Here is a 21,235-nt window from a genome sequence, read left to right on the forward strand (position 1 = left end):
ACCTTGTTGTGTGCACAAAGGCAGCTCTATTATTGCACCTTGTTGTGTGCACAAAGGCAGCTCTATTATTTCACCTTGTTGTGTGCACAAAGGCAGCTCTATTATTTCACCTTGTTGTGTGCACAAAGGCAGCGCTGCTCGGTGGCGACGTGCGGCTGAGGAACGGCGTGCAGCAGCAAGGTCATGTTGTTCGTCACTGGTGACACAAACCCTCCCTAAGAGGGTTAATGACCACTGCTTCCTCCAACATGACCAGTGTCTGACTTCAGCCATGCAATTCTGAACTGTTTCTGTGTATTAACACCATGCTGTTAGCTATAGGGTTATATAAACACTCAATTCTATTACTTTCTCAGCTCCTTCACTCCCATACACATATGATATATGTTGGTTACACACGAATGACCCTTAACCCAACCTTAAGCTCAAACAAGTGTTTTCTCACTCATTCTAAATGGACTCTGCTATGCCAACTGGCAACTACACCGACTGAAGGTGCTGGACCTGGTGGATCACTCACACAGCTGTAGTACAAGCATCTACCAGACCCTGCCAGCACCCTGAAAGGGGGTTATTGTCCGGGGCCGTGATAGGACCAGCTCTCGCCCCTGCCCTTCCAGCCTGTTTTCATTAGCTCCCCTGCTCATGCCACAACCACAGATCTGCTTCGCATTCAGCCGATCAAAGCTCGGGGAAAGGGTCCTGTAATGCAATAATGGGTGTCCACGGGGGAGCCCTTCTCTGGGAAAGTGCAATAGGTTAGAATATCAGCGATATTTGCCGGCCAAGCGTAACCGTTCACCTGTTGTCTGGTCTGGCTGGCCACTCCGTTCCCACTTCCTCGGACACTTAAACGCTGGAAATGACATCCATCTGTTGGCTGCGGCAATGTGTGGAAGATACTTCCTCTTCAGGGCAAAGTTGAAGAGTTGTGTCTTCTAAGTAGATCAGTGCCATTCCAGAAAGAGCAATTACTCAGCAACGTGGTATGTTATCAGAGATGTGTCGGGTTTCGAATATCATAAACTTTAGCTAGTCCTCAGGGGAGTTTCGACACACAAGAAATGGGCCTCAAAGCCCCATACTGTCTCATGGATTAATTAAAATGAATAAGGAAAGATTCAGAAAATGATTTTGCAGCAATTTGCTTTTACAGATTTTTGCTTTTGTTTGTTCCTTAGTCTTGTGTAGGGCTAGTTTAAAATTTTTATTTTGTAAACAAATCAAACAAGGACTCTGAACGTGTTTTTCTTTAAAAGCTGCATTGTGTGGTGCTGTGCGTATCATGTGGCAGAGGTCCTGACAGGTGGCTATCCAAACTGCACATTCACAGGTTGTAGCACTTAGTCCCAGCCTGACTGCTGCAGATTAAGTGTGTCCATCTGTCAGAAGAATTAGATGTAATCTGCAGGAATTTTTAGATTGTGGAGGGGTTTGCTCTGGTCGGGGAGAGACAGTAATCTGAAGCCTGTAGCCACCTGCACTGGCCTCAGAGCGCTCAGGAAATAGACAGCATGAGGCTTCCTTTCTCAGAGAGGGCGAGTTCACACTTGAAAATCATACAGACATATGTTGTCACATTATAAGAGCCATGCAGTGTGGGATTCAATTAGCATAAATGTACATTGAACTTAAGGAGAAACAAGTGTTGGTGTCGACACCTAATCTGAGGGATACAATAAAATACAACAACGCTGTACAACACAAGGCAGTTCCAGTGCCATTAATAGACCAGACAGTTTGAGTGCACAGCTCTTCTTACAAGAGCATGATTAGATTAACTTCAAGTGCTATAGGGCCACAACAGGGCTGATTTCCTTTCAGTGACTTAGGGCAAAGGAAGTTAGGAAATATACTAGGATGGCTACAAGTGTTGAACTTTAAAAAAATAATAATTAAAAAACTTTGAGTTTGTGTCTTACTGCACTCATTGTACACTTCATAAAGTTTCATGAAGGCCTTGCACTGAACACCACCCTAACTGACTTTGCACTGGCTACCCGAGTGGAGTGGGTGTCCAACCCCCAGTGGAGGTGCTAGGATTACTGTGCTAGCGTTAGGTTCCCGCCGCACGGTGCCTCTCCTCCCCACCTCCGCCATACCATTCCGCTCCCCTTCACCGTACTGAAACGACAGCCGTTCAGAATCGGGCCCGCCGCCTCCCTGCTCCCGCGGCCCAGTCCTGGCTGTTCCCATAGTTTCATCGTCAGGGCGAAGCAGACCTTGGCCGACAGGCAAACAAGCGTTCGACCTTCTCTTATCTCTGGCTCAGAGTCTTTCCCCATGCCTGTTGGATTAGGTCAGCCCAACATCCGATTTGGGTTATGAAACAGCATTGCTGCAACAACCCCCCCCCCCCCCCCCCAACCCCAAACAAAAAAAAAAGGTTTGAAATCTTTGGCAATGCTAAATCTTAGAATAACACTTTAGAGGACACATATGTTTAATCTGAAACTGGACATGCAGGCCACAACGTGTTTGTTTTTGAAGGATAGGTTTTTCAAAAGATATTGCAAAACCTCAAGAGGAAGGTTTGTTCCTTTTGGAGACAGAGTCATGGCTAGCTCAACCTCAGAGGAAAACACGGGCAAACAGCTGTGTTGTTCTTTTGTTACTCTTGCATATCTAATGAGACTCTGAAAAAGGAGCTTTCTAGACAGTTTGGTGACAGAAACATATTTCATGGAAATCCCCAAGGTTAAACATTTCTTCATCCCAAGGCAACTATAATTTACATCTATTGTAATGCATCTGCACACATACTTGAGTTAACACTGACTTCTAATGCTGTTCAAAGGAAAGTTAGTTAATCAGCCATGTTAAAAACATCTAGAGGCTTTTCTGGTTAACAGCATACTGAAATTCATTTTCAAGCACCCAACAGTGAAAAGACTATTAAACTAGTGCAGCTGTAAATGACAATGAGCTCAGTCAGTTCATTTCCATGTGGCCCACTCTTACCACCTGTGATTCCCATTTGGTGTGTGTTCACATAGGCTTTGAGACATTGACTTAAGAACGTCTCCTTCCCAGAATCTGTCCAAAAGGAAAACAGTGAACACCCCCCTCGTCTCCCACCATATCTACAGTTTCTCACCCAGCGTGTATTGAAGGGTAATACAGGCTTGAGCATACAGGGCTCCATGCTTTTCATTGCAGGGCCTGTCAGTTAGTAGAGACCATAATAATAGAAGGCTGTGTGGAACGTCTTGTTTACAATATGTCTGCACTCAATCAGACCATAGGCTAAGAATATAATGACTGAATTAGTGATGCCATTTACGGGGACCTTCCACATGTGGAAATAAAAAAGAACAAAACCAAAAAAATAACTTCCTTGTGTACGCTACAGTCTAACAACTAAATGTGCTCAGACAAAAAGCAACATTCTTCAACATGGTACTGTTCTGAAGTTTTTGAACTGTGCATTCACTTCAGTTCCAGCAGGATAATTAAACAAACTAAAGGGACGTTGACCAAACATGTCTTTAGTAAACAGCTTAATCATTTGCTCAACTGGAGATCCAGGACTCAGTGCTCAATGCATAAGAGGAGTTTAAATCAGAATAAGTGTGCCTGAATCTAAGAGTCTTTTGTGTCTAAACCTGGCAAAATTTTAAAAATCCTATTTTTATACAATTCAAATTATTTTTTAACTTAGATATACTACTAAATTATGGTTTCTATAATTGCCTCCTGATATTTTTAAGTTCTTAACAACAGAATGTTTCCTCAAAGTGATCGTGGTAGCTATGGGTGTGCAGCAAAACCATTAGATATTAATAATTTCATAAAGACTTACAATTGGCTGAATAACAGTAGTTAGACATTATTCAATTTGGGATTACACCATTGCTTTACTGTTACAGAGTTACCTAAAATAATTTTTCCAACATTAATACAGTGAGAACAGAGACCAATTAAACTAGAACCAATGAAACTTCTAAATTTGGATCAATTTATGGTCTCTCCAATCAGTAAAAGATTTTCTCCAGTCAGGACACTGGTGAGAGCAACTCAACAAGGCTAATCTCTCAGCAGTCAACACGCACGCTTACGGAAAAACTAACGACGGCACATTTGGCTGGTTGGAGGCACACAGGAATCTGTGTGCTGGCCAGATATGGAGCGGCACTGTTTATACACCAATGGCGCCTCAGCAGAGGGGGGTAGAGCGCCTCACGCCCCTGTGAATGGAGGGGCCCCAGACACCTCCCCTCACTGAGTAAATAGATCTTATCAATGAAAACAGTGAACGCTCCTCCTACTTCCCCTCGTTTTTTATGAATGGAAGACTACCTATGCCAAAACTAGACCTCATTCACCTTTATTACTTTAAAGGAATGTACCAATGGGCTGTAGAATGAGGAAAACATAAATTGCACATTATTAAAGACGCTGTTTCTATATAGCTGGGGAGCTGGTCACTTTAATGAGCATTTAGAACACAAATGTTGGTTACCAGTTCAGTGCCAAATCAGGGTATGCTTTTTTAGTAATGATTCTAAATGGGGTTCATATTTTCAAGAGAAATGCCTTTTATGTGCTGCAACCTCATGAAGTGTAAGGAAAGACAACTGACGTAATATAGAATGTGTTCAGTATATAGTAAAAGTATATGACAATGTCGCCATCTAGAGGACAGTGGGCAAAAATGGTATGAGGACAAAAAATGTCAGTTACATGTCATATATTATCCTAACAAGCAATTTCAGATAAGTATAGCTTTAAAAAACTAGCAAAACATTAAAAAATAAATACCCCCCCCCCCCCCCCCAAAAAATCATTTTTTCATTTTAAAAAAGACATCTAATCATTCACATCAGAAAAGCCATTATGTTACCGGTAAGGTTAGGTCAGCAGGCAACACTTTGTTTTTACACTGCTTTAAAGACCAACAATCCAACCTTGAAATCTCAACAAAACATCCAAACAAACAATACTCAAATCAAGTATTCGGCTTGCTATACATGACTTCATATTACAGTATAAGAGCTTCAGCTTCATGACCATAGCTTTGTTTATAGCGTTTCCTGGAGTGTGTGCTAACAGCAAAACTGTAGTCTGTCATTCTGTAATGGACTGTTATAATGGATTGGCTATTAGACATCACACATTTTTTATGCAAGTGTGTTTGTATGTATATATGCACATACAAAAACGTGCATGTTTTTGTGAACATGAAGAATTGAAAGAACTGTGTCACACACACACACACAAAATTCATTGCTACATCTGCCAGAATGAATTATTTCAAATGGCATTAAAAACTCAACCAACTGTTCATTATGCAATTTCCTATTTAGCTGTCAAGCATCAAAAACAACTATTAACTTAGGGCCTATAGTACTGTACCTCTGAATCAAAAAAGAAAAGTCAGGCCTAAAGTACATCTTACTAGATCTGTCCCCAGAACTCCAAACACTCTCCATTTTAAAATGTCCCCGCTAAAGGAAAAAAATAATAAATTGTAAAAATTATTGCATGATTGGTCAATGCAGACATTACAATAGTTCATGGCTGGAATTTACACCAATGCCAGTCCCACAACACAAACTTAAAACTACATTCCTATAAACAAACAGAACATTTACTGTTTTGACTCTGATGTTGCACATTCTACATCTTAAGTTTCACTCCACAAGATAAAATGTCTTTGTCCCCTCTTTCACATATAAACACACACACTCACCAGCCACTTTATTAGGTACACCTTGCTAGTACCAGGCATAGATTCAACAAGGTATTGGAACTGACATGATCGCATCAAACAGTTGCTGCAGATTTGTCGGCTGCACATCCATGATGTGAATCTCCTGTTCCACCACATCCCAAAGGTGCTCTATTGGATTGAGATCTGGTGACTGTGGAGACCATTTGAGTACAGTAAACTTATTGTCGTATGTAAGATACCAGTTTGAGATGATTCGCGCTTTACTACATGGTGTGTTATCCTGCTGGAAGTAGCCATCAGAAGATGGGTACATTGTGGTCATAAAGGGATGGTCAGCAACAATACTCGGGTTGGCTGTAGCATTGACATGATGCTCAATTGGTACTAAATCTCACATTGTATGATTTTGGTGAGCTTTTGTAAATTATAGCCTCAGGTTCCTGTTCTTAATGCACAGGAGTGGCACCCAGTGTGGTCTTTTGCTGCTGTAGCCATCCACCTCAAGGTTCGACATGCTGTGCATTCAGAGATGCTCTTCTGCATGCCTCGGTTGTAACTATTAGTTATTTGAGTTACTGTTGCCGTTCAATCAGCTCGAACCAGTCTGGCCATTCTCCTCTGACATCTGGCATCAACAAGGCATTTGAGCCCACAGAACTGCCGCTCACTGGATATTTTCTCGCTTTCTGACCATTCTCTGTAAACCCTAGAGATGGTTCTGTGTGAAAATCCCAGTAGAACAGCAGTTTCTGACATACTCAGACCAGCCCGTCTGGCACCAACAACCATGCCACGTTCAAAGTCACTTAAATCATCTTTCTTCCCCATCCTGATACTCGGTTTGAACTGCAGCAGATCGTTTTGGCCATGTCTACTGGCCTAAATGCATTGAGTTGCTGCCATGTGATTGGCTGATTCAACATTTGCGTTAATAAGCAGTTGGTACAGGTGTACCTAATAAAGTGGCCAGTGGGTGAGTGTGTGTATATATATATCTATCTATCTATCTCAATGGACTTTATTTTCATGACTATTTAAATTGTAGATTCACTGAAGGCATCAAAGCTAAGAATGAACATGCGGAGTTATGTAACAAAAAAAGTGAAATAACTGAAAACATGTTTTATATTCTAGTTTCTTCAAAATAGCCACCCTTTGCAAAGGCAAACATGTTTTCAGTTACTTCACGTTTTTTGTTAAGTACATAACTCCACATGTATTCATTCAGTTTTGATGCCTTCAGTGAATCTATAATTTAAAGTCATGAAAGAAAAAAGAAAGCGCATTGATTATATATGTGTGTGGCTTCCTTGTGTGCGACTTGTGGCCCAAGTCACTTTAAAAAGATACCATGCTGCTCAGCATGAAGAATTTGTCCACTTGAGTCATGACGCACACAAAACAGAACATAAATGTTTGCCAGTCAGCACAAAATGGCTCCTTCGTTACCTGCAGTCCCCAGACACTGACCCTAACGTCAGGTTGCTGTACCATCATGGTTTCGTAACCAGGCAGGTACAATGGTGAAATAGTAAAACGGAAATGTCAAATTTTAAAACGGTACCTACTGCCCTCCATTGGTCAAATGAAGTAATGTAACCTCTGTAATGACTTCACATTAGATATGATTCTTTTTAGCTAAAACAATACATTTATAGCTACAGGAACCTCTTTCCTGAATTTACTCCAAAGTGCCACTCTTATATTGACTATGTTTTCAAACAAAATTCAGAAAACAAAAATAAGTAAACAAACGTCTGAACTAAACACAAAATTGGACTAAATACAACCAGAACCTGTATGTAGTGTTGATCTATCAATGTAACATATTGCAAAATTACAGACTGACTGACTTCATTTCAAACTGCACTGAAATGAAACACATACTAAAAATGCCCTATTAGGGGAAAAACAGCACGATGTGTTGATGAGTTTTGCATTCCTTCGTTTTCCGATAGGATGAAGAGTATGGAGGTTAGATGTCAACACTTGCCTATGTCCAAGTGAGAAAGATACACCAAATATAAAGAGGAGCTGAGAAGAGCAGAAGCTGGCATTAGAAGGTGCGCAGTACAGACGCTGTGTGCGCCTCGACAGAAGCAGCTTGCCCCAAACGTGTGGAAGGGCAGTGACGGCTAAAAGAATGCCCCCTCACTCATAGTCCTGTTTAAAACTTCCCCAGTCCTCCTGTGCTGGCTCCTCTTGGCTAGAGCCATACTGGTACTCTGGCTGGTGATTTTCCGAGGGGCTGACAAGCGAGTTGCCGCCTCTCTTGAGTCTAACACTGTCAAAGGGATAAAAATCACATCAGAGAGCAGCTCCCTTTGACAAACAGCACAATTCTGAGGCAGTATGCATCATCAGGATTGTCTGTGTGCGTGAGGACTGATGCGTTACTTACTGGTTCTTGTGTTTAGAGCCGCTGATGTGAGCTTGGTATTGTTCCACTGAATTGAGCTCAAGATTGCACACAGTGCATGGATAGCCCTTTACGGTAGAGGCTGATAGGGAGGTGCGGGTGCGGGGGGAGGGGCATTAATGAACAATTTCTGTTGCATCTCAGCAATATCACTCGTACTAATGAATACCACAAAAAATCTATTGCGCACCAACACGCATGCAGCACTGAAAGGAAAAAAACCCTAAATTTAACAAACTGGAAACACTGAGGCAATGGCAGTCGTGCTACGTTCTCACCTGGGGCAGGAGAAGGCCCGTAGGTCTCCATCAGTTTCTGTTTAGTCAACTGTTTTCTGTGCTTCTTGCCAACATAGTGCTGCTGAGCCATCAAAGGGTTGTTGAAAGACGCCTGACAGATGGAGCAGAAGCGGTTGGGGTCTCGGGCTGCAGGGCCCTGTCCTGCTGCTGCAGTCTGCGCATCCTCCCTCTTTATCTGAACCTTGGGCTGAGGTAGGGCTGTCACTAAGGCCAAAAAGAATAATAAAACCCAAAGAAACCAGGGTTGACTGGTTTTGCTTGCAGGTTTATAGCACATGAAGCAAGTTGACACACAATGAAACATAAAAATAGGAGTCAAATTAAGGGACTTAGAATGACATACCTTGTGTGTGTGGACCAAAGTTTTTTAACCTAAGATTCTTAGCATGAACTTTGCCTTGGTAGTGGGACTCTGCCACTACTGCTGAGGAAAAAGTCATGTTGCAGACATGGCAAGCTTTGTATTTGTCCCCTTGACTGACTTCACTAGTCTGGAATAAATAAAACGCAGACTCGTTAATCAAACCATACAGGTGGCGTCTTGAACCTTGACGCACTGTTTAATTGCTTGCATCTCTGACTTACAGCATGATCTGTCGACGGTTTAAATCTCTTGGCAAAGGGCTCGTCGTTTCTGTGGACGGTCATATATCGTCGTACTTTGTTTGCATGCTTCTTGCTCTGTAAAAAGCGCAATTGCAACATCATTAGCTATATAATGTAACATTACCTACAATCTTAAATAAGATGGGCTATTCTGGTGCTTCGACGTTGAGTAGTTAGCTAGCTATCTAGCTAGTTAGTTTCTCTCAAATACACTAATGTAGGGTCAACTAACCTGGTAATGAGCTAGTTTTTGAGATTCTGAAATTAGGACAGCACTGCACACTTTACACTGCGAGTCTGAAAACAAGTCGCCATGTTCCTGGATCATCCGGTTAACTGTAAAGAGAAAATAACGTTGGAAAAAATACACGTTTAGCCAAGCAACTCACTACTTGTGAAGCTACACAAACACCTGAACGTGAGGTACATTTCGTGTTCTTGACATTTAGGAGAAACAAAACCACGTTTCCCTCCTCTAAGTCTATTTTGCCTTATAGTATACAGAGATCGAGGCGAATAATTTCAGCAATACATTAGTGAGACTTAAAATATATAGTGCCCTAGGACATCTAGCTAGCTTGATCATTTTAGATGCCCTCTTCGCAACCACAAAGCGACCTTGGGATAGACACTCTGGGAAGACCCAGCTAGCGGGTTAGCGTCCAGCTACACGAGCACCGCTGCTAATGTTAACCTAGCCAGCCGGGGTTCGCTGCGACCGACGGTCGACCGGCTTATTTCATTTACATTTTATGGTCATATATGTAACGCAGTGACCTCTGCGTGTTTTCTTGCGGACGGCCGGTCGTGTGCGCTTACCCTCCGCCGCTCCCGAAGGTAAATATGGGAAATCTCCATTCGGTCCCTCGTACGCCATGTTTGCAGGAGGCGGTGCGCTCAGGCGCAGACACGAGTGTCGTTTCAGCCGGCGGGCTGTACGAGCCGAGGGGTGAAGGTTGTCTTCACGAAAAGTGAACACGTTTTATTGAAAAAAAAAATCGAAATTTACTTATTCTGTTCGCCCAAACGTTGACTTTCTGTATAGTTCTGCAGTGAAACCTAGTGCACAAAATGTAACCTAGATAGCTACTGGTTTAAAACACAAGACACAGCAGCTAGTAAATACCTGTCACACTAGCTTGGCAAGCTAAGTAGCTGTGACTAGCTAGCTGGGTTGTTCAGGCAGCTCGCTAGTCAATATTACAAACATATATTGATTAAATGTGATATTTTCGCTAGCTGTCTAACATGTTCTCCTCAGGAAAATGTGATTTTGTCAGGAAGAAGGCTGGATATTTCAATGTAATCAATATTTCCATTTGCATGTGCTTTTTACACATTTGATGTAGAGTAAAAAAACAAAACAAAAAAGGTGTCTATAGTAAAACAACACGTTATTTTACAGCCATATCGGACGGCGTCAATAGCTAACTAGCTAGTTAGCACAATGTAAACGGAAACATTTTACGCGCCTCTATTGTCAAACGGCTTCCCAGCGGTCGCGCGCGCCTCTCGCGCGACTTCGTCTCGAGCTATAATACTCGCGCGCTCCCCGATGGCCGCCAGCGCTGTTCCCGAAGTACAACATCTGTGTACGTTGAGCTCACAGCAGCTGGCTAGCTAGACAACAACTAGCTAGATAACCGACAGTTAGGTGAGGCGCGTATGAAAATAATTTAGCTAGCCACTTAGCTAATGTATTTAAGCTAAGAAAAATGTCCGAGTAGATTTTACGGTGTCTTAACAAGCACCGTTCTTGCCAACTAGCTAGCTAGCTGGATAAGTTAGTGAATGTGAACTAGCGAGCTAGCTAGCCAGTAGCTAGTTGGCTAGCTGTCCCCACAGAATGCCTCGGAGGAAACGACCCGCGGCCCAGAGTGAAAAACAGAGGAAAGTTCGTCGCACAGATGATGAGGATACGCTGGTCATCTCTGACTCTGAAAACGAGGAGGTACGTGGTTGATGACTAGCTAACTGGCTGGCTGGTTAACTTCTCTGAACTAAATTCACACACCCGATCTAACGTTATATTGATTTAAAACTCAAACGATCTCTTAACGTTTGAGTTTTCTTGTTATTATAGTTATTTTAATAAGCTGAACTTCATCAGGAAGAAGATTGTGCCATCAATATGTCAAGGGCCGCTCGTTATCGAGAGAGGGGAAATAAGGTTCAGATACAAGGTAATTGATACGGCCACTTCTGGTAAAGGACAATGCCTAAATATCTGTTACAAGGACTGATCATAACAGAAGACATCGGTCGCATAAGCATTCAAATAAACGGGCGTTGGAGATGTTTTGATTAACATTGAAGGCAATAAACAGTGAAGTTGTATGAAATGACGTTTTGTGTACAATCAGACATGACGGAGGATGAAATGCTGGACCTGGCTATGAGGCTTAGTAAACAAGAGGCAAACACTGCTGCTCAAAGACAACAGCTGGAGGACGACGACATGAGAAAGGCCATTGCAGAAAGTCTTCATGTAAGATTAAACGTCTGCGTAAGGCTGTGTTTAGACAGTTGGAAGTGTTCAACTCACTAAATGTTTCTGTCTTTAATAGTGTGGATTATTGTGTGCATCTTAAATCTCAAAGAGTTTCAGAACACTAGTCCCCCATGGTGTCAGGCACTATGTCCACCAATAAGCTATTACAAGCTGCTGCATTTTCTGTAAACAGACGCACATGTTGTCAGTGTAAATATGTTCCTTCTGCAGCAGTTCAGCATTAGTGAGAAGGCACTTTGCTACAGAGTTTTCAGTCACTACACCCCTATGAAATAGGATCCACCAGTGTAAACATCCTACATAGGTATAGACTGTTTTGGGACTGGTGAGAACAAAGTTCTTCGTACCAAACCAGTGGTTGGAATGCACCTTATTGAAATGAATAAATTAAAGTAACCTTTCCTCCAAAGGAGATCATGCACTCATTTTAAAGTTTTGCAGAAGTATTCTTTTGCGTAGCGCAGTCTAGAAAGTGACATTTTAACTAGAGCTTCAGCAGGAGTTTATCCTCTGGTTACAATTTCAGAGCAACTCCTCTTAATGCAGAAAAAATGCATTAATACATAATTGTGCATCATTAAAAATAAAGATGAGAAAAGAAGGAAACTTAGTTGACCCTTGTTAAACTAATGTAATCCTTTTAGTAATCACAATTTCTTAAAATATACAAGTGATCACTGCCTTTGTTTCTGTAACTGTAACTGCTGATTATGTAATGCAGTGACGTGTACTCCTTATTACCCAACCCTGGGTACAGGACAGCCAAGATCAAGATGGAGACTCCCAGCCAATAAGCCCAACGCCAAATCCTCGTCGAGACCCGCACACTGTAACTTGTCCTTTGAGACGCAAGCTCTCTTTCCCCAACAAGAATGAAACACACAGTGCAGGCAGTGCAGACACCGCTGATGGAACAGGGAGTGGTGTGGACAGCACACAAGAGGACAGCCCACTTCCGCTCATGTCTGACCTGTCCCAGAGGACCACGTCACAGCCCCCATCTCTGTGCCCCGCTCTGCCCTCTGTGCCTTCTACATCATCTCAAGTACGTCGCTCTGCACGAACCTAATTTTTCCTTCGGTCATTTATAAGTTCCCCGTGCTTTATTTCACATTTGTTGACCCAAACCCTGGCATCAGACTGAAAAGGAGTTTCAGTTGTGCTTTAAATGTGTTTCTGCTTTCTTGAGAAGTGTTTGTTGTAGCTTTGTACTTGATGATCGTAGCAAGAGTGATGCTTTTCGTTGGTAGCATTATTTTATGTTGTGGCAGGAACGTCCCTCCTCACAGTGGAAGGATGAACTTCTTGATGCAGACTCTCCAGAACGTGAGCCTTCACAGAGAGACTCTCCACTCCAGGGTTCGTCCGCCTTCCTTCGGCGAAGCAGTGCACACCTGGGTCAGGGCATGACAAGAGCCTCAGGGAAACCCCCGAGAACACGCCACCGTTCTCCTGACCTAAGCCAGCTCGACAGCCTCCCGCTCGGAAGCCCCATCTTTTCAAAGGCTGATCCTAAAAGAGGCGCTGGATTGTCTAGCGACAATGATGATGACAATTTTACAGATAATGTATGTTCACCAAATAAAGAAGAAAACTTTCAGAAAATCTCAAGCCATAAAAATCTACTCCATGAGAGCAGGGATTGCCAAAAACGCCTTTCGCTCTGCAGTACAGCTCAGCCGTTAAATCGCTTTACAGTGCCTGATGGGAAGGATGATGATGGGGACGTCGACATCAAACAGGTCTCTGCAGCTATCATGCGTGTAACCTTGCCCATTAGAACTAGATGACCCCTGCCTGGTCATGTGTTGTTTACAGTAGCCTCATTAGCAGTCACACCTGTGTATGTACATAAGGCAATGTTTAAACTGTAATTTGATAACTTGTCTCTTAAGTATTTGGAGAAATGTTACGTTTTGAGTACTCTAATACTGTCATCAGCTTATTGAAGTTCTCTGTAGGCCAGCAAAATTATTGTGAAGATGATCACGATGCCTTTGCCAGACTGAAACTGTACACACCTTACATATGCAAATAATCCAGCAAACTGGTTTTTTTTTTTTTGGCTCCAGTCTAATTTGTCATTCGTACTCTGACAGACAGCTCTCAAGCCAGATCGGACGAAGCATGAATCCACTCGTGGCCGTGGCTTCACCTCTGTACCTGGTAGGACACTCCCTGCTGTGGTGATACTTTAAACACACCATTCTATATATTTTCTGCTCGGCCGACGGGCGGAGTGTGCGCGCGTGGTGCTGTTACCAAGGCTGCAGAACCGAGCAGTGTGTTGCAGTCCACGGCACCACGCAGAGTGATGCTGGTTCCTGCCGACAGGGCCTGCCAAGTTATTAGGCTCCCTGTGCGATGGTTCCATACAAACAACAGCTGCTCTTTTCGGTCGTCAAAAGCTCGATATGCCACACAGCGTGTGATATTTTATTAACATCAAACCTCAGCAATGTATTTGCTTTTACTTCATGTAAAATTTTTAAATTTTAAATTTTGTAAAATTTACATATTGTTTAAACCCGGGAATCACGTGACGTGAGAATTGTTGTGTTTGGCCGTCGTAGAGAGAACAACAAACTCCGAGGAGACGCTGCTGCCTGTACAGACCAAGTCTTTTCAGGAGTTCACCAGTCACATGGTTCTGCACTTGTCTGATGATGATGATGAAGTTGATGAAGAGGAAGAGAGGGTATGTGTGGATAGCTGGATATATAGATAGACAAGGATATTAAAATTGTACTGAAGTAAGCAACTACAGAAAAACGGGGTGTGTCTGTGTATGTATGTATATATGAGCGTGCATGTGATATAGTTTTGTTCATGTGTTTTAGTGCACTTTTAAAAGGACTTTTATTAACGTTCCACAGGGGCATAAATATTTAACATGGTGTGTGTGGTTCAGCTTGTCTCAGAGTCTTGAGTCATTTTACTGCATTTTCCAGGTGGTTGTTCCAAGCCCCGTTTTCCACCAGGAGTCTGTTTTGCATGCGCGCCCCCCGAGACTGTCCCCTACACAGCCCTGCTGCTCCCTGCTCGCCACCGCCACCAGCACGCACACACGGGGACACTCCAGTCACCAGTCCAACTCTCAGGATGTACTTCAACAAAACATCCCCAAGACCACCGACCCATCTGACTTGGACCATCCAGAAGCTTCTAGAGCTCGGGGCGTCCGAGACACGCCTGCCCTCGACTCTCGATTCACAGAGGGGAAAGGGGAAGGCCTCGTGTCGTATTACTGGGGTGTTCCTTTCTGCCCCAGGGGCCAAAACCCAGACGATTACACCCGAGTCATTCAGAGCCAGCTGGAGGTGTATGAGAAGAGCCTGAAGGCGGCCCAGCGAGGCCTCCTCCGCAAGATGGACTGGGGTCAGCCGGTGAGACCCGCTTGGAGAACACACTGCTGGTCTGAAGGCAGGATTCCTTCTGGAATGTGTTGCCTGTTGCTTAGTCTCTTGTATGGAATTAGCAAGTGTCTTAGTAGTGGCCTTAGAAGGCCTTGATGTAGCGCTCAAACTAAACCCTTGTACCATATTGCATGTAGCTTTTGTGATAATCCCAAATGCAAGCAGCTTTTGTTGTTTACACATTTAACGCTTGAATTCCAAAAAAAAAAAAGTAGTCCAAGACATGGTGCTGGTGTTCTGGGCGCAGGTTTTCCCTTGCTCGGCGGAGAGGTCGTTCGGCCGAAGACTTAAGCGTCACCGAGCCCCTCGGCTTCTGGACGAGGAGGACGATGACGAGGAACATGAGAAGCAGCAGCAGCAGCGACAGGAAGAGCAAAAGGCGGAGAGGGCAGGAGAAGAAAGGGCGGGGTCGCGGGCAGGTTCGGATGGAGGAGAGGGGGATGGACAGAGCGAGCCGTACGTGGTGGTGTCGTCTCCAGAGGCACAGGAGGAGCTAACGGTGCGTGCCGTCGACTGCAAAGGAACCCCACAGTTTAATTTAGCATGTGCTGTGTTAATACACAGTGTGGTGTCTTCTTGTGACGTCATGTGAAGGGGATTTCCATTTGAGTTACTTCTATTCAGATCTAATGAGCAGTAGTGGTAGTTATAATGTTTGCCACAAGGAGGCACTCTAAAATCTATTCCCCAGAAGAGAAGAATATTACCTTTACACACACATACACACACACCCTTTTTTGCATCCCTCACACATTATTGACATAATCACTATTGTTGAGTGAGAAGTCATGTAAAAATGTTTCCATTCCACAGCATAAATCTTTGCTGTTTGGGCAAAAGGAGGCAATGGATACATTCAAACCATCCAGGTAAACCAGTGCACAACATATGAAACCTTTATGGAAATACTGTTTTATTGGTGAAATTCTTAATCGCTGACATGAAGACTCCTTGACTTCACACGCTATTGGACTGAACTAAAAATAAAAAACCACAATGTTCTTAAAGCTGTTTTTTTTGGAAACCCAGTCCACAGGACGGTTCTCCAGTACGGTGTCCTGATGAGTGTGAAGGTCAATACAAACAGTGTGATCTGGAGAGTTCTGTGTGTCCAGGTATGAACACGGCCATGCAGTTGCTGTAGTGGGTCGTGGTTAATGGAGCACTTTAGTGTTTACGGGATTCCTGTTGCACTTTCAGAGCTATAATAATCCTTTGGTGCTCCCTCATGACCTTAAGGCTAAAGGTTGGTGCTTCTCTGCCTTCACCCATGTCTCCGAACACAGAAACTCAGATGACTGAAGACAGTACACCAGAGCTGATGATGACCAGTCCTGTGCAGGTACCCGGTCTTGTGTCTGCACACAGTAGCCTTCATATTAATCAAATGCAGCATTCTCCATTATCCTGCAGACTGGGGGCGGATTTTAAAACTTTTCTGTCCTCCTTTTTCCCCGCCTTGTAACCCTTCGTAATCCCTCACTGTTCTCTCTTAGCCACAGTCGCACGCAGACAACGAGGTCATGGAGGTGGACGAAGAAGGGAACCCCCCTGCCCCGGACGAGGAGCGGATGGAGCAGGAGCAGAGTGAGGAGGACCAGCAGGGGGATCCTCCTCCGGACCCGACGGTGGCTTGTCCCATGTGCTGTCGACTCTTTGCCCGCGAGAAGATCGAGATGCACGCAGCCTACTGCGACGGCACCCCGGAGCAGCACGAGCCGCGAGGTTAGCGGCCCGGCGCGCCAAACGTTTGATTCGTCACAGCTGCTCCGCGTGTTTTTAACCGCGCGATTTCTGCATGGACGTTATTTGTGCGGTGTGTGCTGTGTACGTATGTAGTGCAAGCGCGACTGAAGAGGACGGGGAGGATGGTGACCGGCAAGGCCTCACCACGACCTGAGAGGTAAGCAGGTGTTCTCACTCCGCTCTCAGGAACTCTGGATTAGGACCAGGCCCTAACAAATACTGAGTTGTGCTCTGATGGTTCTTCTGCAGATCAGAGGAGCTGGAGAAATGCTACTTGTGTCTTAAGTTTTTCTCTCGTGAAGAGTACACCCAACATGTTCCCCAGTGCATTCAGCAGAAAACAACCACACCCAATCAGGTAAACCCAGAACGGGATATCATCACTAGCCTTCTGTATTATTATAAGACCAATGTTGTTAAGAAGGTCATCTTCCCTGTTAACTGGGAATACTGCCAGATGTTCTTGGACAACACACGCCACTGTGAATATCACCTGAATATTAGTTATAGAGTACTAAGGCACACATAGTATTAGGTTTTGTATATTATTTCTTCTTAATTCTTCTTCTTAAAGGGAAACGGATTGCTGGCTGCACTGGACCAGACAGAAAAGAGGCATATAGGTATGTGCAATTCTCCTATTGTGTCTCTTGTTTACATAAAATTAGGGGGGGGAAAGATCATTGTTATGGAAGTGCAAATTACTTTGAGTTCATATAGTGACGGTGCAATACCTTTGTGAAACTGGACAAAAGTTCCTGCCACATCTAAAAAATTGCCTTTATTTTCTAGATAATGGAGCCGGGCCATCCGACATTAAGAGCCAAGATGACCGGTAGGTTTGGATCGGTTTAATGTCTGCGTTTAAAGAGCGTGTTCTGATTTTCAAAGCGATCCTCCTCCTGTTGATCTGTGGCTAGTGGCCTTGCAGACTCCTCAGTGGTGGCTGAAGCAGGTGGAGGCAGAAGCAGTTTGGCAGCCAACCTCCACATCAGCTCCTCACCCATCAAGTCCTTCACACCCATATCTGAAGCTACAGACTGTCTCATAGACTTCAAACACCAGTACTCAGCCAGGCCCAGTCAGAGACTCGGGAGGAAGAGAAAATTCAAGAGATAGCGTGAAGTGGTTAAAACACTGGGCTCTTTTTATCGTTTTGTATGTTTTGTTTTTTTGTTTGTCTTTTTTTTTTCTCATTTGTATGCCATTTTGCAATGTTATGCCTTTTATAATTACTATGTACAAATGCTTCTAAATAATGATGTAACATTATTTAAAGTGCTTTGATATTTCATTTTTGTACATTATGTCCTATGTTTAAAAAAATAATTCTTGCCAGAATTGACAATAAAATAATTGTAGTATTCTTACGTTTCCTATACTTTGCAAATAAGTTTCATACAGTATAGTGCTTTTTAGTTAAACACTCCAACAAATGATACATGAGGAAGTTGTGCTGGGGAGGGACAGACATTCTTTAGTGACTTGGAGGAAATACATAAATACCGTGTGTGTCATCCTGAAAGGGGACCAGCAGTGGGGCAGGGGAAGATGAACTGGGTGCAGGCAGAGGTGTCCAGAGGACTAACACTATGAACTCTGAGCTGTTATGATGGAATGATCACCCTTAAGAGGGTGGGGGCTCTAGCTGCTGCATGTGTATAGTTTAATGGGGGGGTTGCAGAACGGCAATAATGCAGGTGTGTGAAGTGAATGCATGAATTGAACATGCGTATGTGACACTGCAGAAGTGAGTAATGGATGCTTTCACTAGGAAACATGGTTCTCAAAACTGCGAATGCAACTATAACGGAAATGATTTCTGCATTTTTTTGTTTACTTGAACTTATGCAATTTGGCACGTAAGTTGAAGTGCACAAAGTTAAAGTGACAGTTGATGCTGAGGTGGAATTTGAAGTGTTCATAAAGCAGATGTGAATTTAATCTCTCTCACCTGGACACCCAAATGAATATAAGCCTGGTACATTCTTCCATGCCCATAATATATGAGATGGACAGATGAGAACGGATGACTGGACAGTGCTTTTATACATATATGCAGACTAAAACAGTTGTGTGTTTGACATTTAAATGGAGGTGGGTGTGTGTGGTGGTGGTGATGGGGGGGGGGGGAGGTGTGACAGAAACGGGCGTAGCAGGACTGCTACAGAAATAGAACATTACCTTTGGCATCCAGCAGGTCTGGTTCTCCAGCTTCTAGTTGAGGCTAGCTTATCCATATTTTACATCATCAAAGATTGACAAATTTTCAATAAAACCTTAGTATTTCAGATTATGTTTTCCTTTCTTTATAGTTGTTTTTTATTGCCTATTATATTGACTTAAAACTAATTAGATTAATACAAATGGGTGAAAATTTGTATTTATTTTTTATTAAAAGCTAAAGACTCAGTTCCTCTAAAGATCAACTTCTGTATCTCTCTTGCACCCACAGCTACTGGTGTCAACACATGTTCCATTACTATATCCTGTTTTCAATGCATATTGCAATACATCACAATATATATTACTGCAAGTACCACAGATACACTCAATACATGATCAAAATATTCTAAAACCATGTGGAATTAATTATCTTCTGGCTGACTTAAGGGATTGAAATATTTGATATGAATATTGACACCTCCATGTGGAATTTGAGGGTGATTTTTAAATCACCAAAACATCTTGGCAGTTGCCTGTCTGGTGGGACACGTTTATTCCCATTACAAACCAAAGAATTTGGTGGTGTGTATGAGTTTGGATGTGTTCTGAGATAAGCCACAGGCAAAGAACAAGCACATACAGAATTATTGCTCATGAGCACATTTCTAAATGTTCAGGAAGTGCTTGATACTTGCTGTAGAGGCATTAGCGACAAGTAGTAGGTGGTAATCTCTATGAAATCATCCTGCTATCTTCTCCTTGTGTCTGACTGGATATGACTGAATTGAAGGTCTTCACTGAAAGTTTTTCTTTAAATTTGTTTGATATTGGCACTTTATTTTAAGAGACACTAAGTAAAGGGTTCATAATTACATAATGTTTTTCAACACAAGGCTGCATGCTACATCTGCAAATTTATTCTGAGTGATGGTACTTGTGCTGTCATATTAACATCATATTAACATTTTTGAACTGCCACCCATGGAGAGAAGTGATTCCCCAGCTGTGGGTCTGGCTCAAAAAAAGAGAAGAGAGAGAGAGAGAGAAGCATATATGCATACATTCATATGTGAAGGATTTTATGCATCTTTGATTTTTCTCTGTCACAGGATGAGGACATACGTTTTGGCTGCCATAGTGAACAATAGGGTAGTTTCCATGATGATGCACTAACACACTCCTGTAGCACACAGGTCAGACTGGTGTCATTGTTGGTGAGAGCCACATAAGAGAATAAGGCGGCCATTCACACCATTTATGCAGTAGGAGAGGTATGACACAAGAAGCCTTTTGACCATGCTTTAAAAATCAGGACATTAGTATCAGTGACACATGTTTTGGATTTTATTATATATTGGCATAATACACTTGTCATATTCATAATGAATGCTTTTATAAGCTGTATATTGTGTCAGCATTTTATGGCTCTTAATATATGTCCCTGTATTATGGCCAATCCATCCATGAAAAGGTCATAATGGTTTTGCACAACACACATCATTCCTAATATTCAATAGAAGACTCCGTTTATGTCTCATCTGACCACAAAATCAAGTCTTGTATCACTGTGATGCTTTTAGGAAAACTCCAAACTTTGTGGTTTTTTTTCAGTAATGGCTTTTGCCTCCCATATAGGAAAATCATAAACACCATAACACACACACACACACTCACTGGCCACTTTATTAGGTACACCTGTCCATCTGCGCGTTAACACAAATGCTGAATCAGCCAATCACATGGCAGCAACTCAATGCATGTAGGCATGTAGACATTGGCCAAAACGATCTGCTGCAGTTCAAACCGAGCATCAGAATGGGGAAGAAAGGTGATTTAAGTGACTTTGATCGTGGCATGATTGTTGGTGCCAGACGGGCTGGTTTGAGTATTTCAGAAACTGCTGATCTACTGGGATTATCACGCACAACCATCTCTAGGGTTTACAGAGAATACTCAAATAACCAGTAGTTACAACCGAGGCAGGCAGAAGAGCATCTCTGAACGCACACCACGTCGAACCTTGAGGTGGATGGGCTACAGCAGCAAAAGACCACACTGGGTGCCACTCCTGTCAGCTAAGAACAGGAAACTGAGGCTACAATTTGCACAGGCTCACCAAAATTGGACAATGGATGTTTGGAAAAACATTGCCTGGTCTGATGATTCTCAATTTCTGCTGCGACATTTGGATGGTAAGGTCAGAATTTGGCGACAGCAACATGAAAGCATGGATCCATCCTGCCTTGTATCAATGGTTCAGGCTGGTGGTGCAATGGTGTAGGGGATATTTGTCTGGCACACTTTGGGCCCATAAGTACCAATTGAGCATCATGTCAAAACTACAGCCAACCTGAGTATTGTTGCTGACCATGTCCATTCCTTTACGATCTTCTGATG

General features: G+C 43.1%; 2 protein-coding genes and 1 non-coding gene across 5 annotated transcripts; 2 read left to right on the plus strand and 1 right to left on the minus strand.

The window, feature by feature from the left end:
• Positions 1-3,824: 3,824 nt before the first annotated feature.
• Positions 3,825-10,020, minus strand: znf346 (zinc finger protein 346). The gene is made up of 7 exons (XM_076979491.1): positions 9,818-10,020; positions 9,231-9,334; positions 8,978-9,073; positions 8,736-8,883; positions 8,372-8,596; positions 8,076-8,175; positions 3,825-7,958 (listed from the first exon to the last, which is right to left on the minus strand). Exons 1-7 carry the CDS (start codon positions 9,873-9,875, stop codon positions 7,826-7,828), a joined length of 864 nt encoding a protein of 287 aa, XP_076835606.1. The 5' UTR covers positions 9,876-10,020; the 3' UTR covers positions 3,825-7,825.
• Positions 10,021-10,537: 517 nt separating this feature from the next.
• uimc1 (ubiquitin interaction motif containing 1) lies at positions 10,538-18,038 on the plus strand. 3 transcript variants are annotated; one of them, XM_076979489.1, is made up of 18 exons: positions 10,538-10,949; positions 11,082-11,181; positions 11,362-11,486; positions 12,268-12,555; positions 12,782-13,252; positions 13,610-13,676; positions 14,084-14,208; positions 14,462-14,896; positions 15,174-15,425; positions 15,740-15,795; positions 15,956-16,041; positions 16,213-16,268; positions 16,423-16,651; positions 16,766-16,829; positions 16,922-17,030; positions 17,247-17,295; positions 17,465-17,507; positions 17,593-18,038. In XM_076979489.1, the coding sequence occupies exons 2-18, from the start codon at positions 11,130-11,132 to the stop codon at positions 17,789-17,791; spliced, it is 2,706 nt and encodes a 901-aa protein (XP_076835604.1). In that variant the 5' UTR covers positions 10,538-10,949; positions 11,082-11,129; the 3' UTR covers positions 17,792-18,038. The 3 variants fall into 3 exon arrangements, with proteins under 3 accessions (XP_076835604.1, XP_076835603.1, XP_076835605.1); XM_076979488.1 differs by having other exon boundaries at positions 11,109-11,181; XM_076979490.1 differs by having other exon boundaries at positions 11,109-11,181; positions 17,604-17,772.
• Positions 13,760-13,889, plus strand: LOC143482494 (small Cajal body-specific RNA 14). The gene has a single exon (XR_013122253.1).
• Positions 18,039-21,235: the final 3,197 nt, after the last annotated feature.

Source organism: Brachyhypopomus gauderio, chromosome 18 (assembly GCF_052324685.1).
Source record: "Brachyhypopomus gauderio isolate BG-103 chromosome 18, BGAUD_0.2, whole genome shotgun sequence".
Lineage (NCBI taxonomy): Eukaryota > Metazoa > Chordata > Actinopteri > Gymnotiformes > Hypopomidae > Brachyhypopomus > Brachyhypopomus gauderio.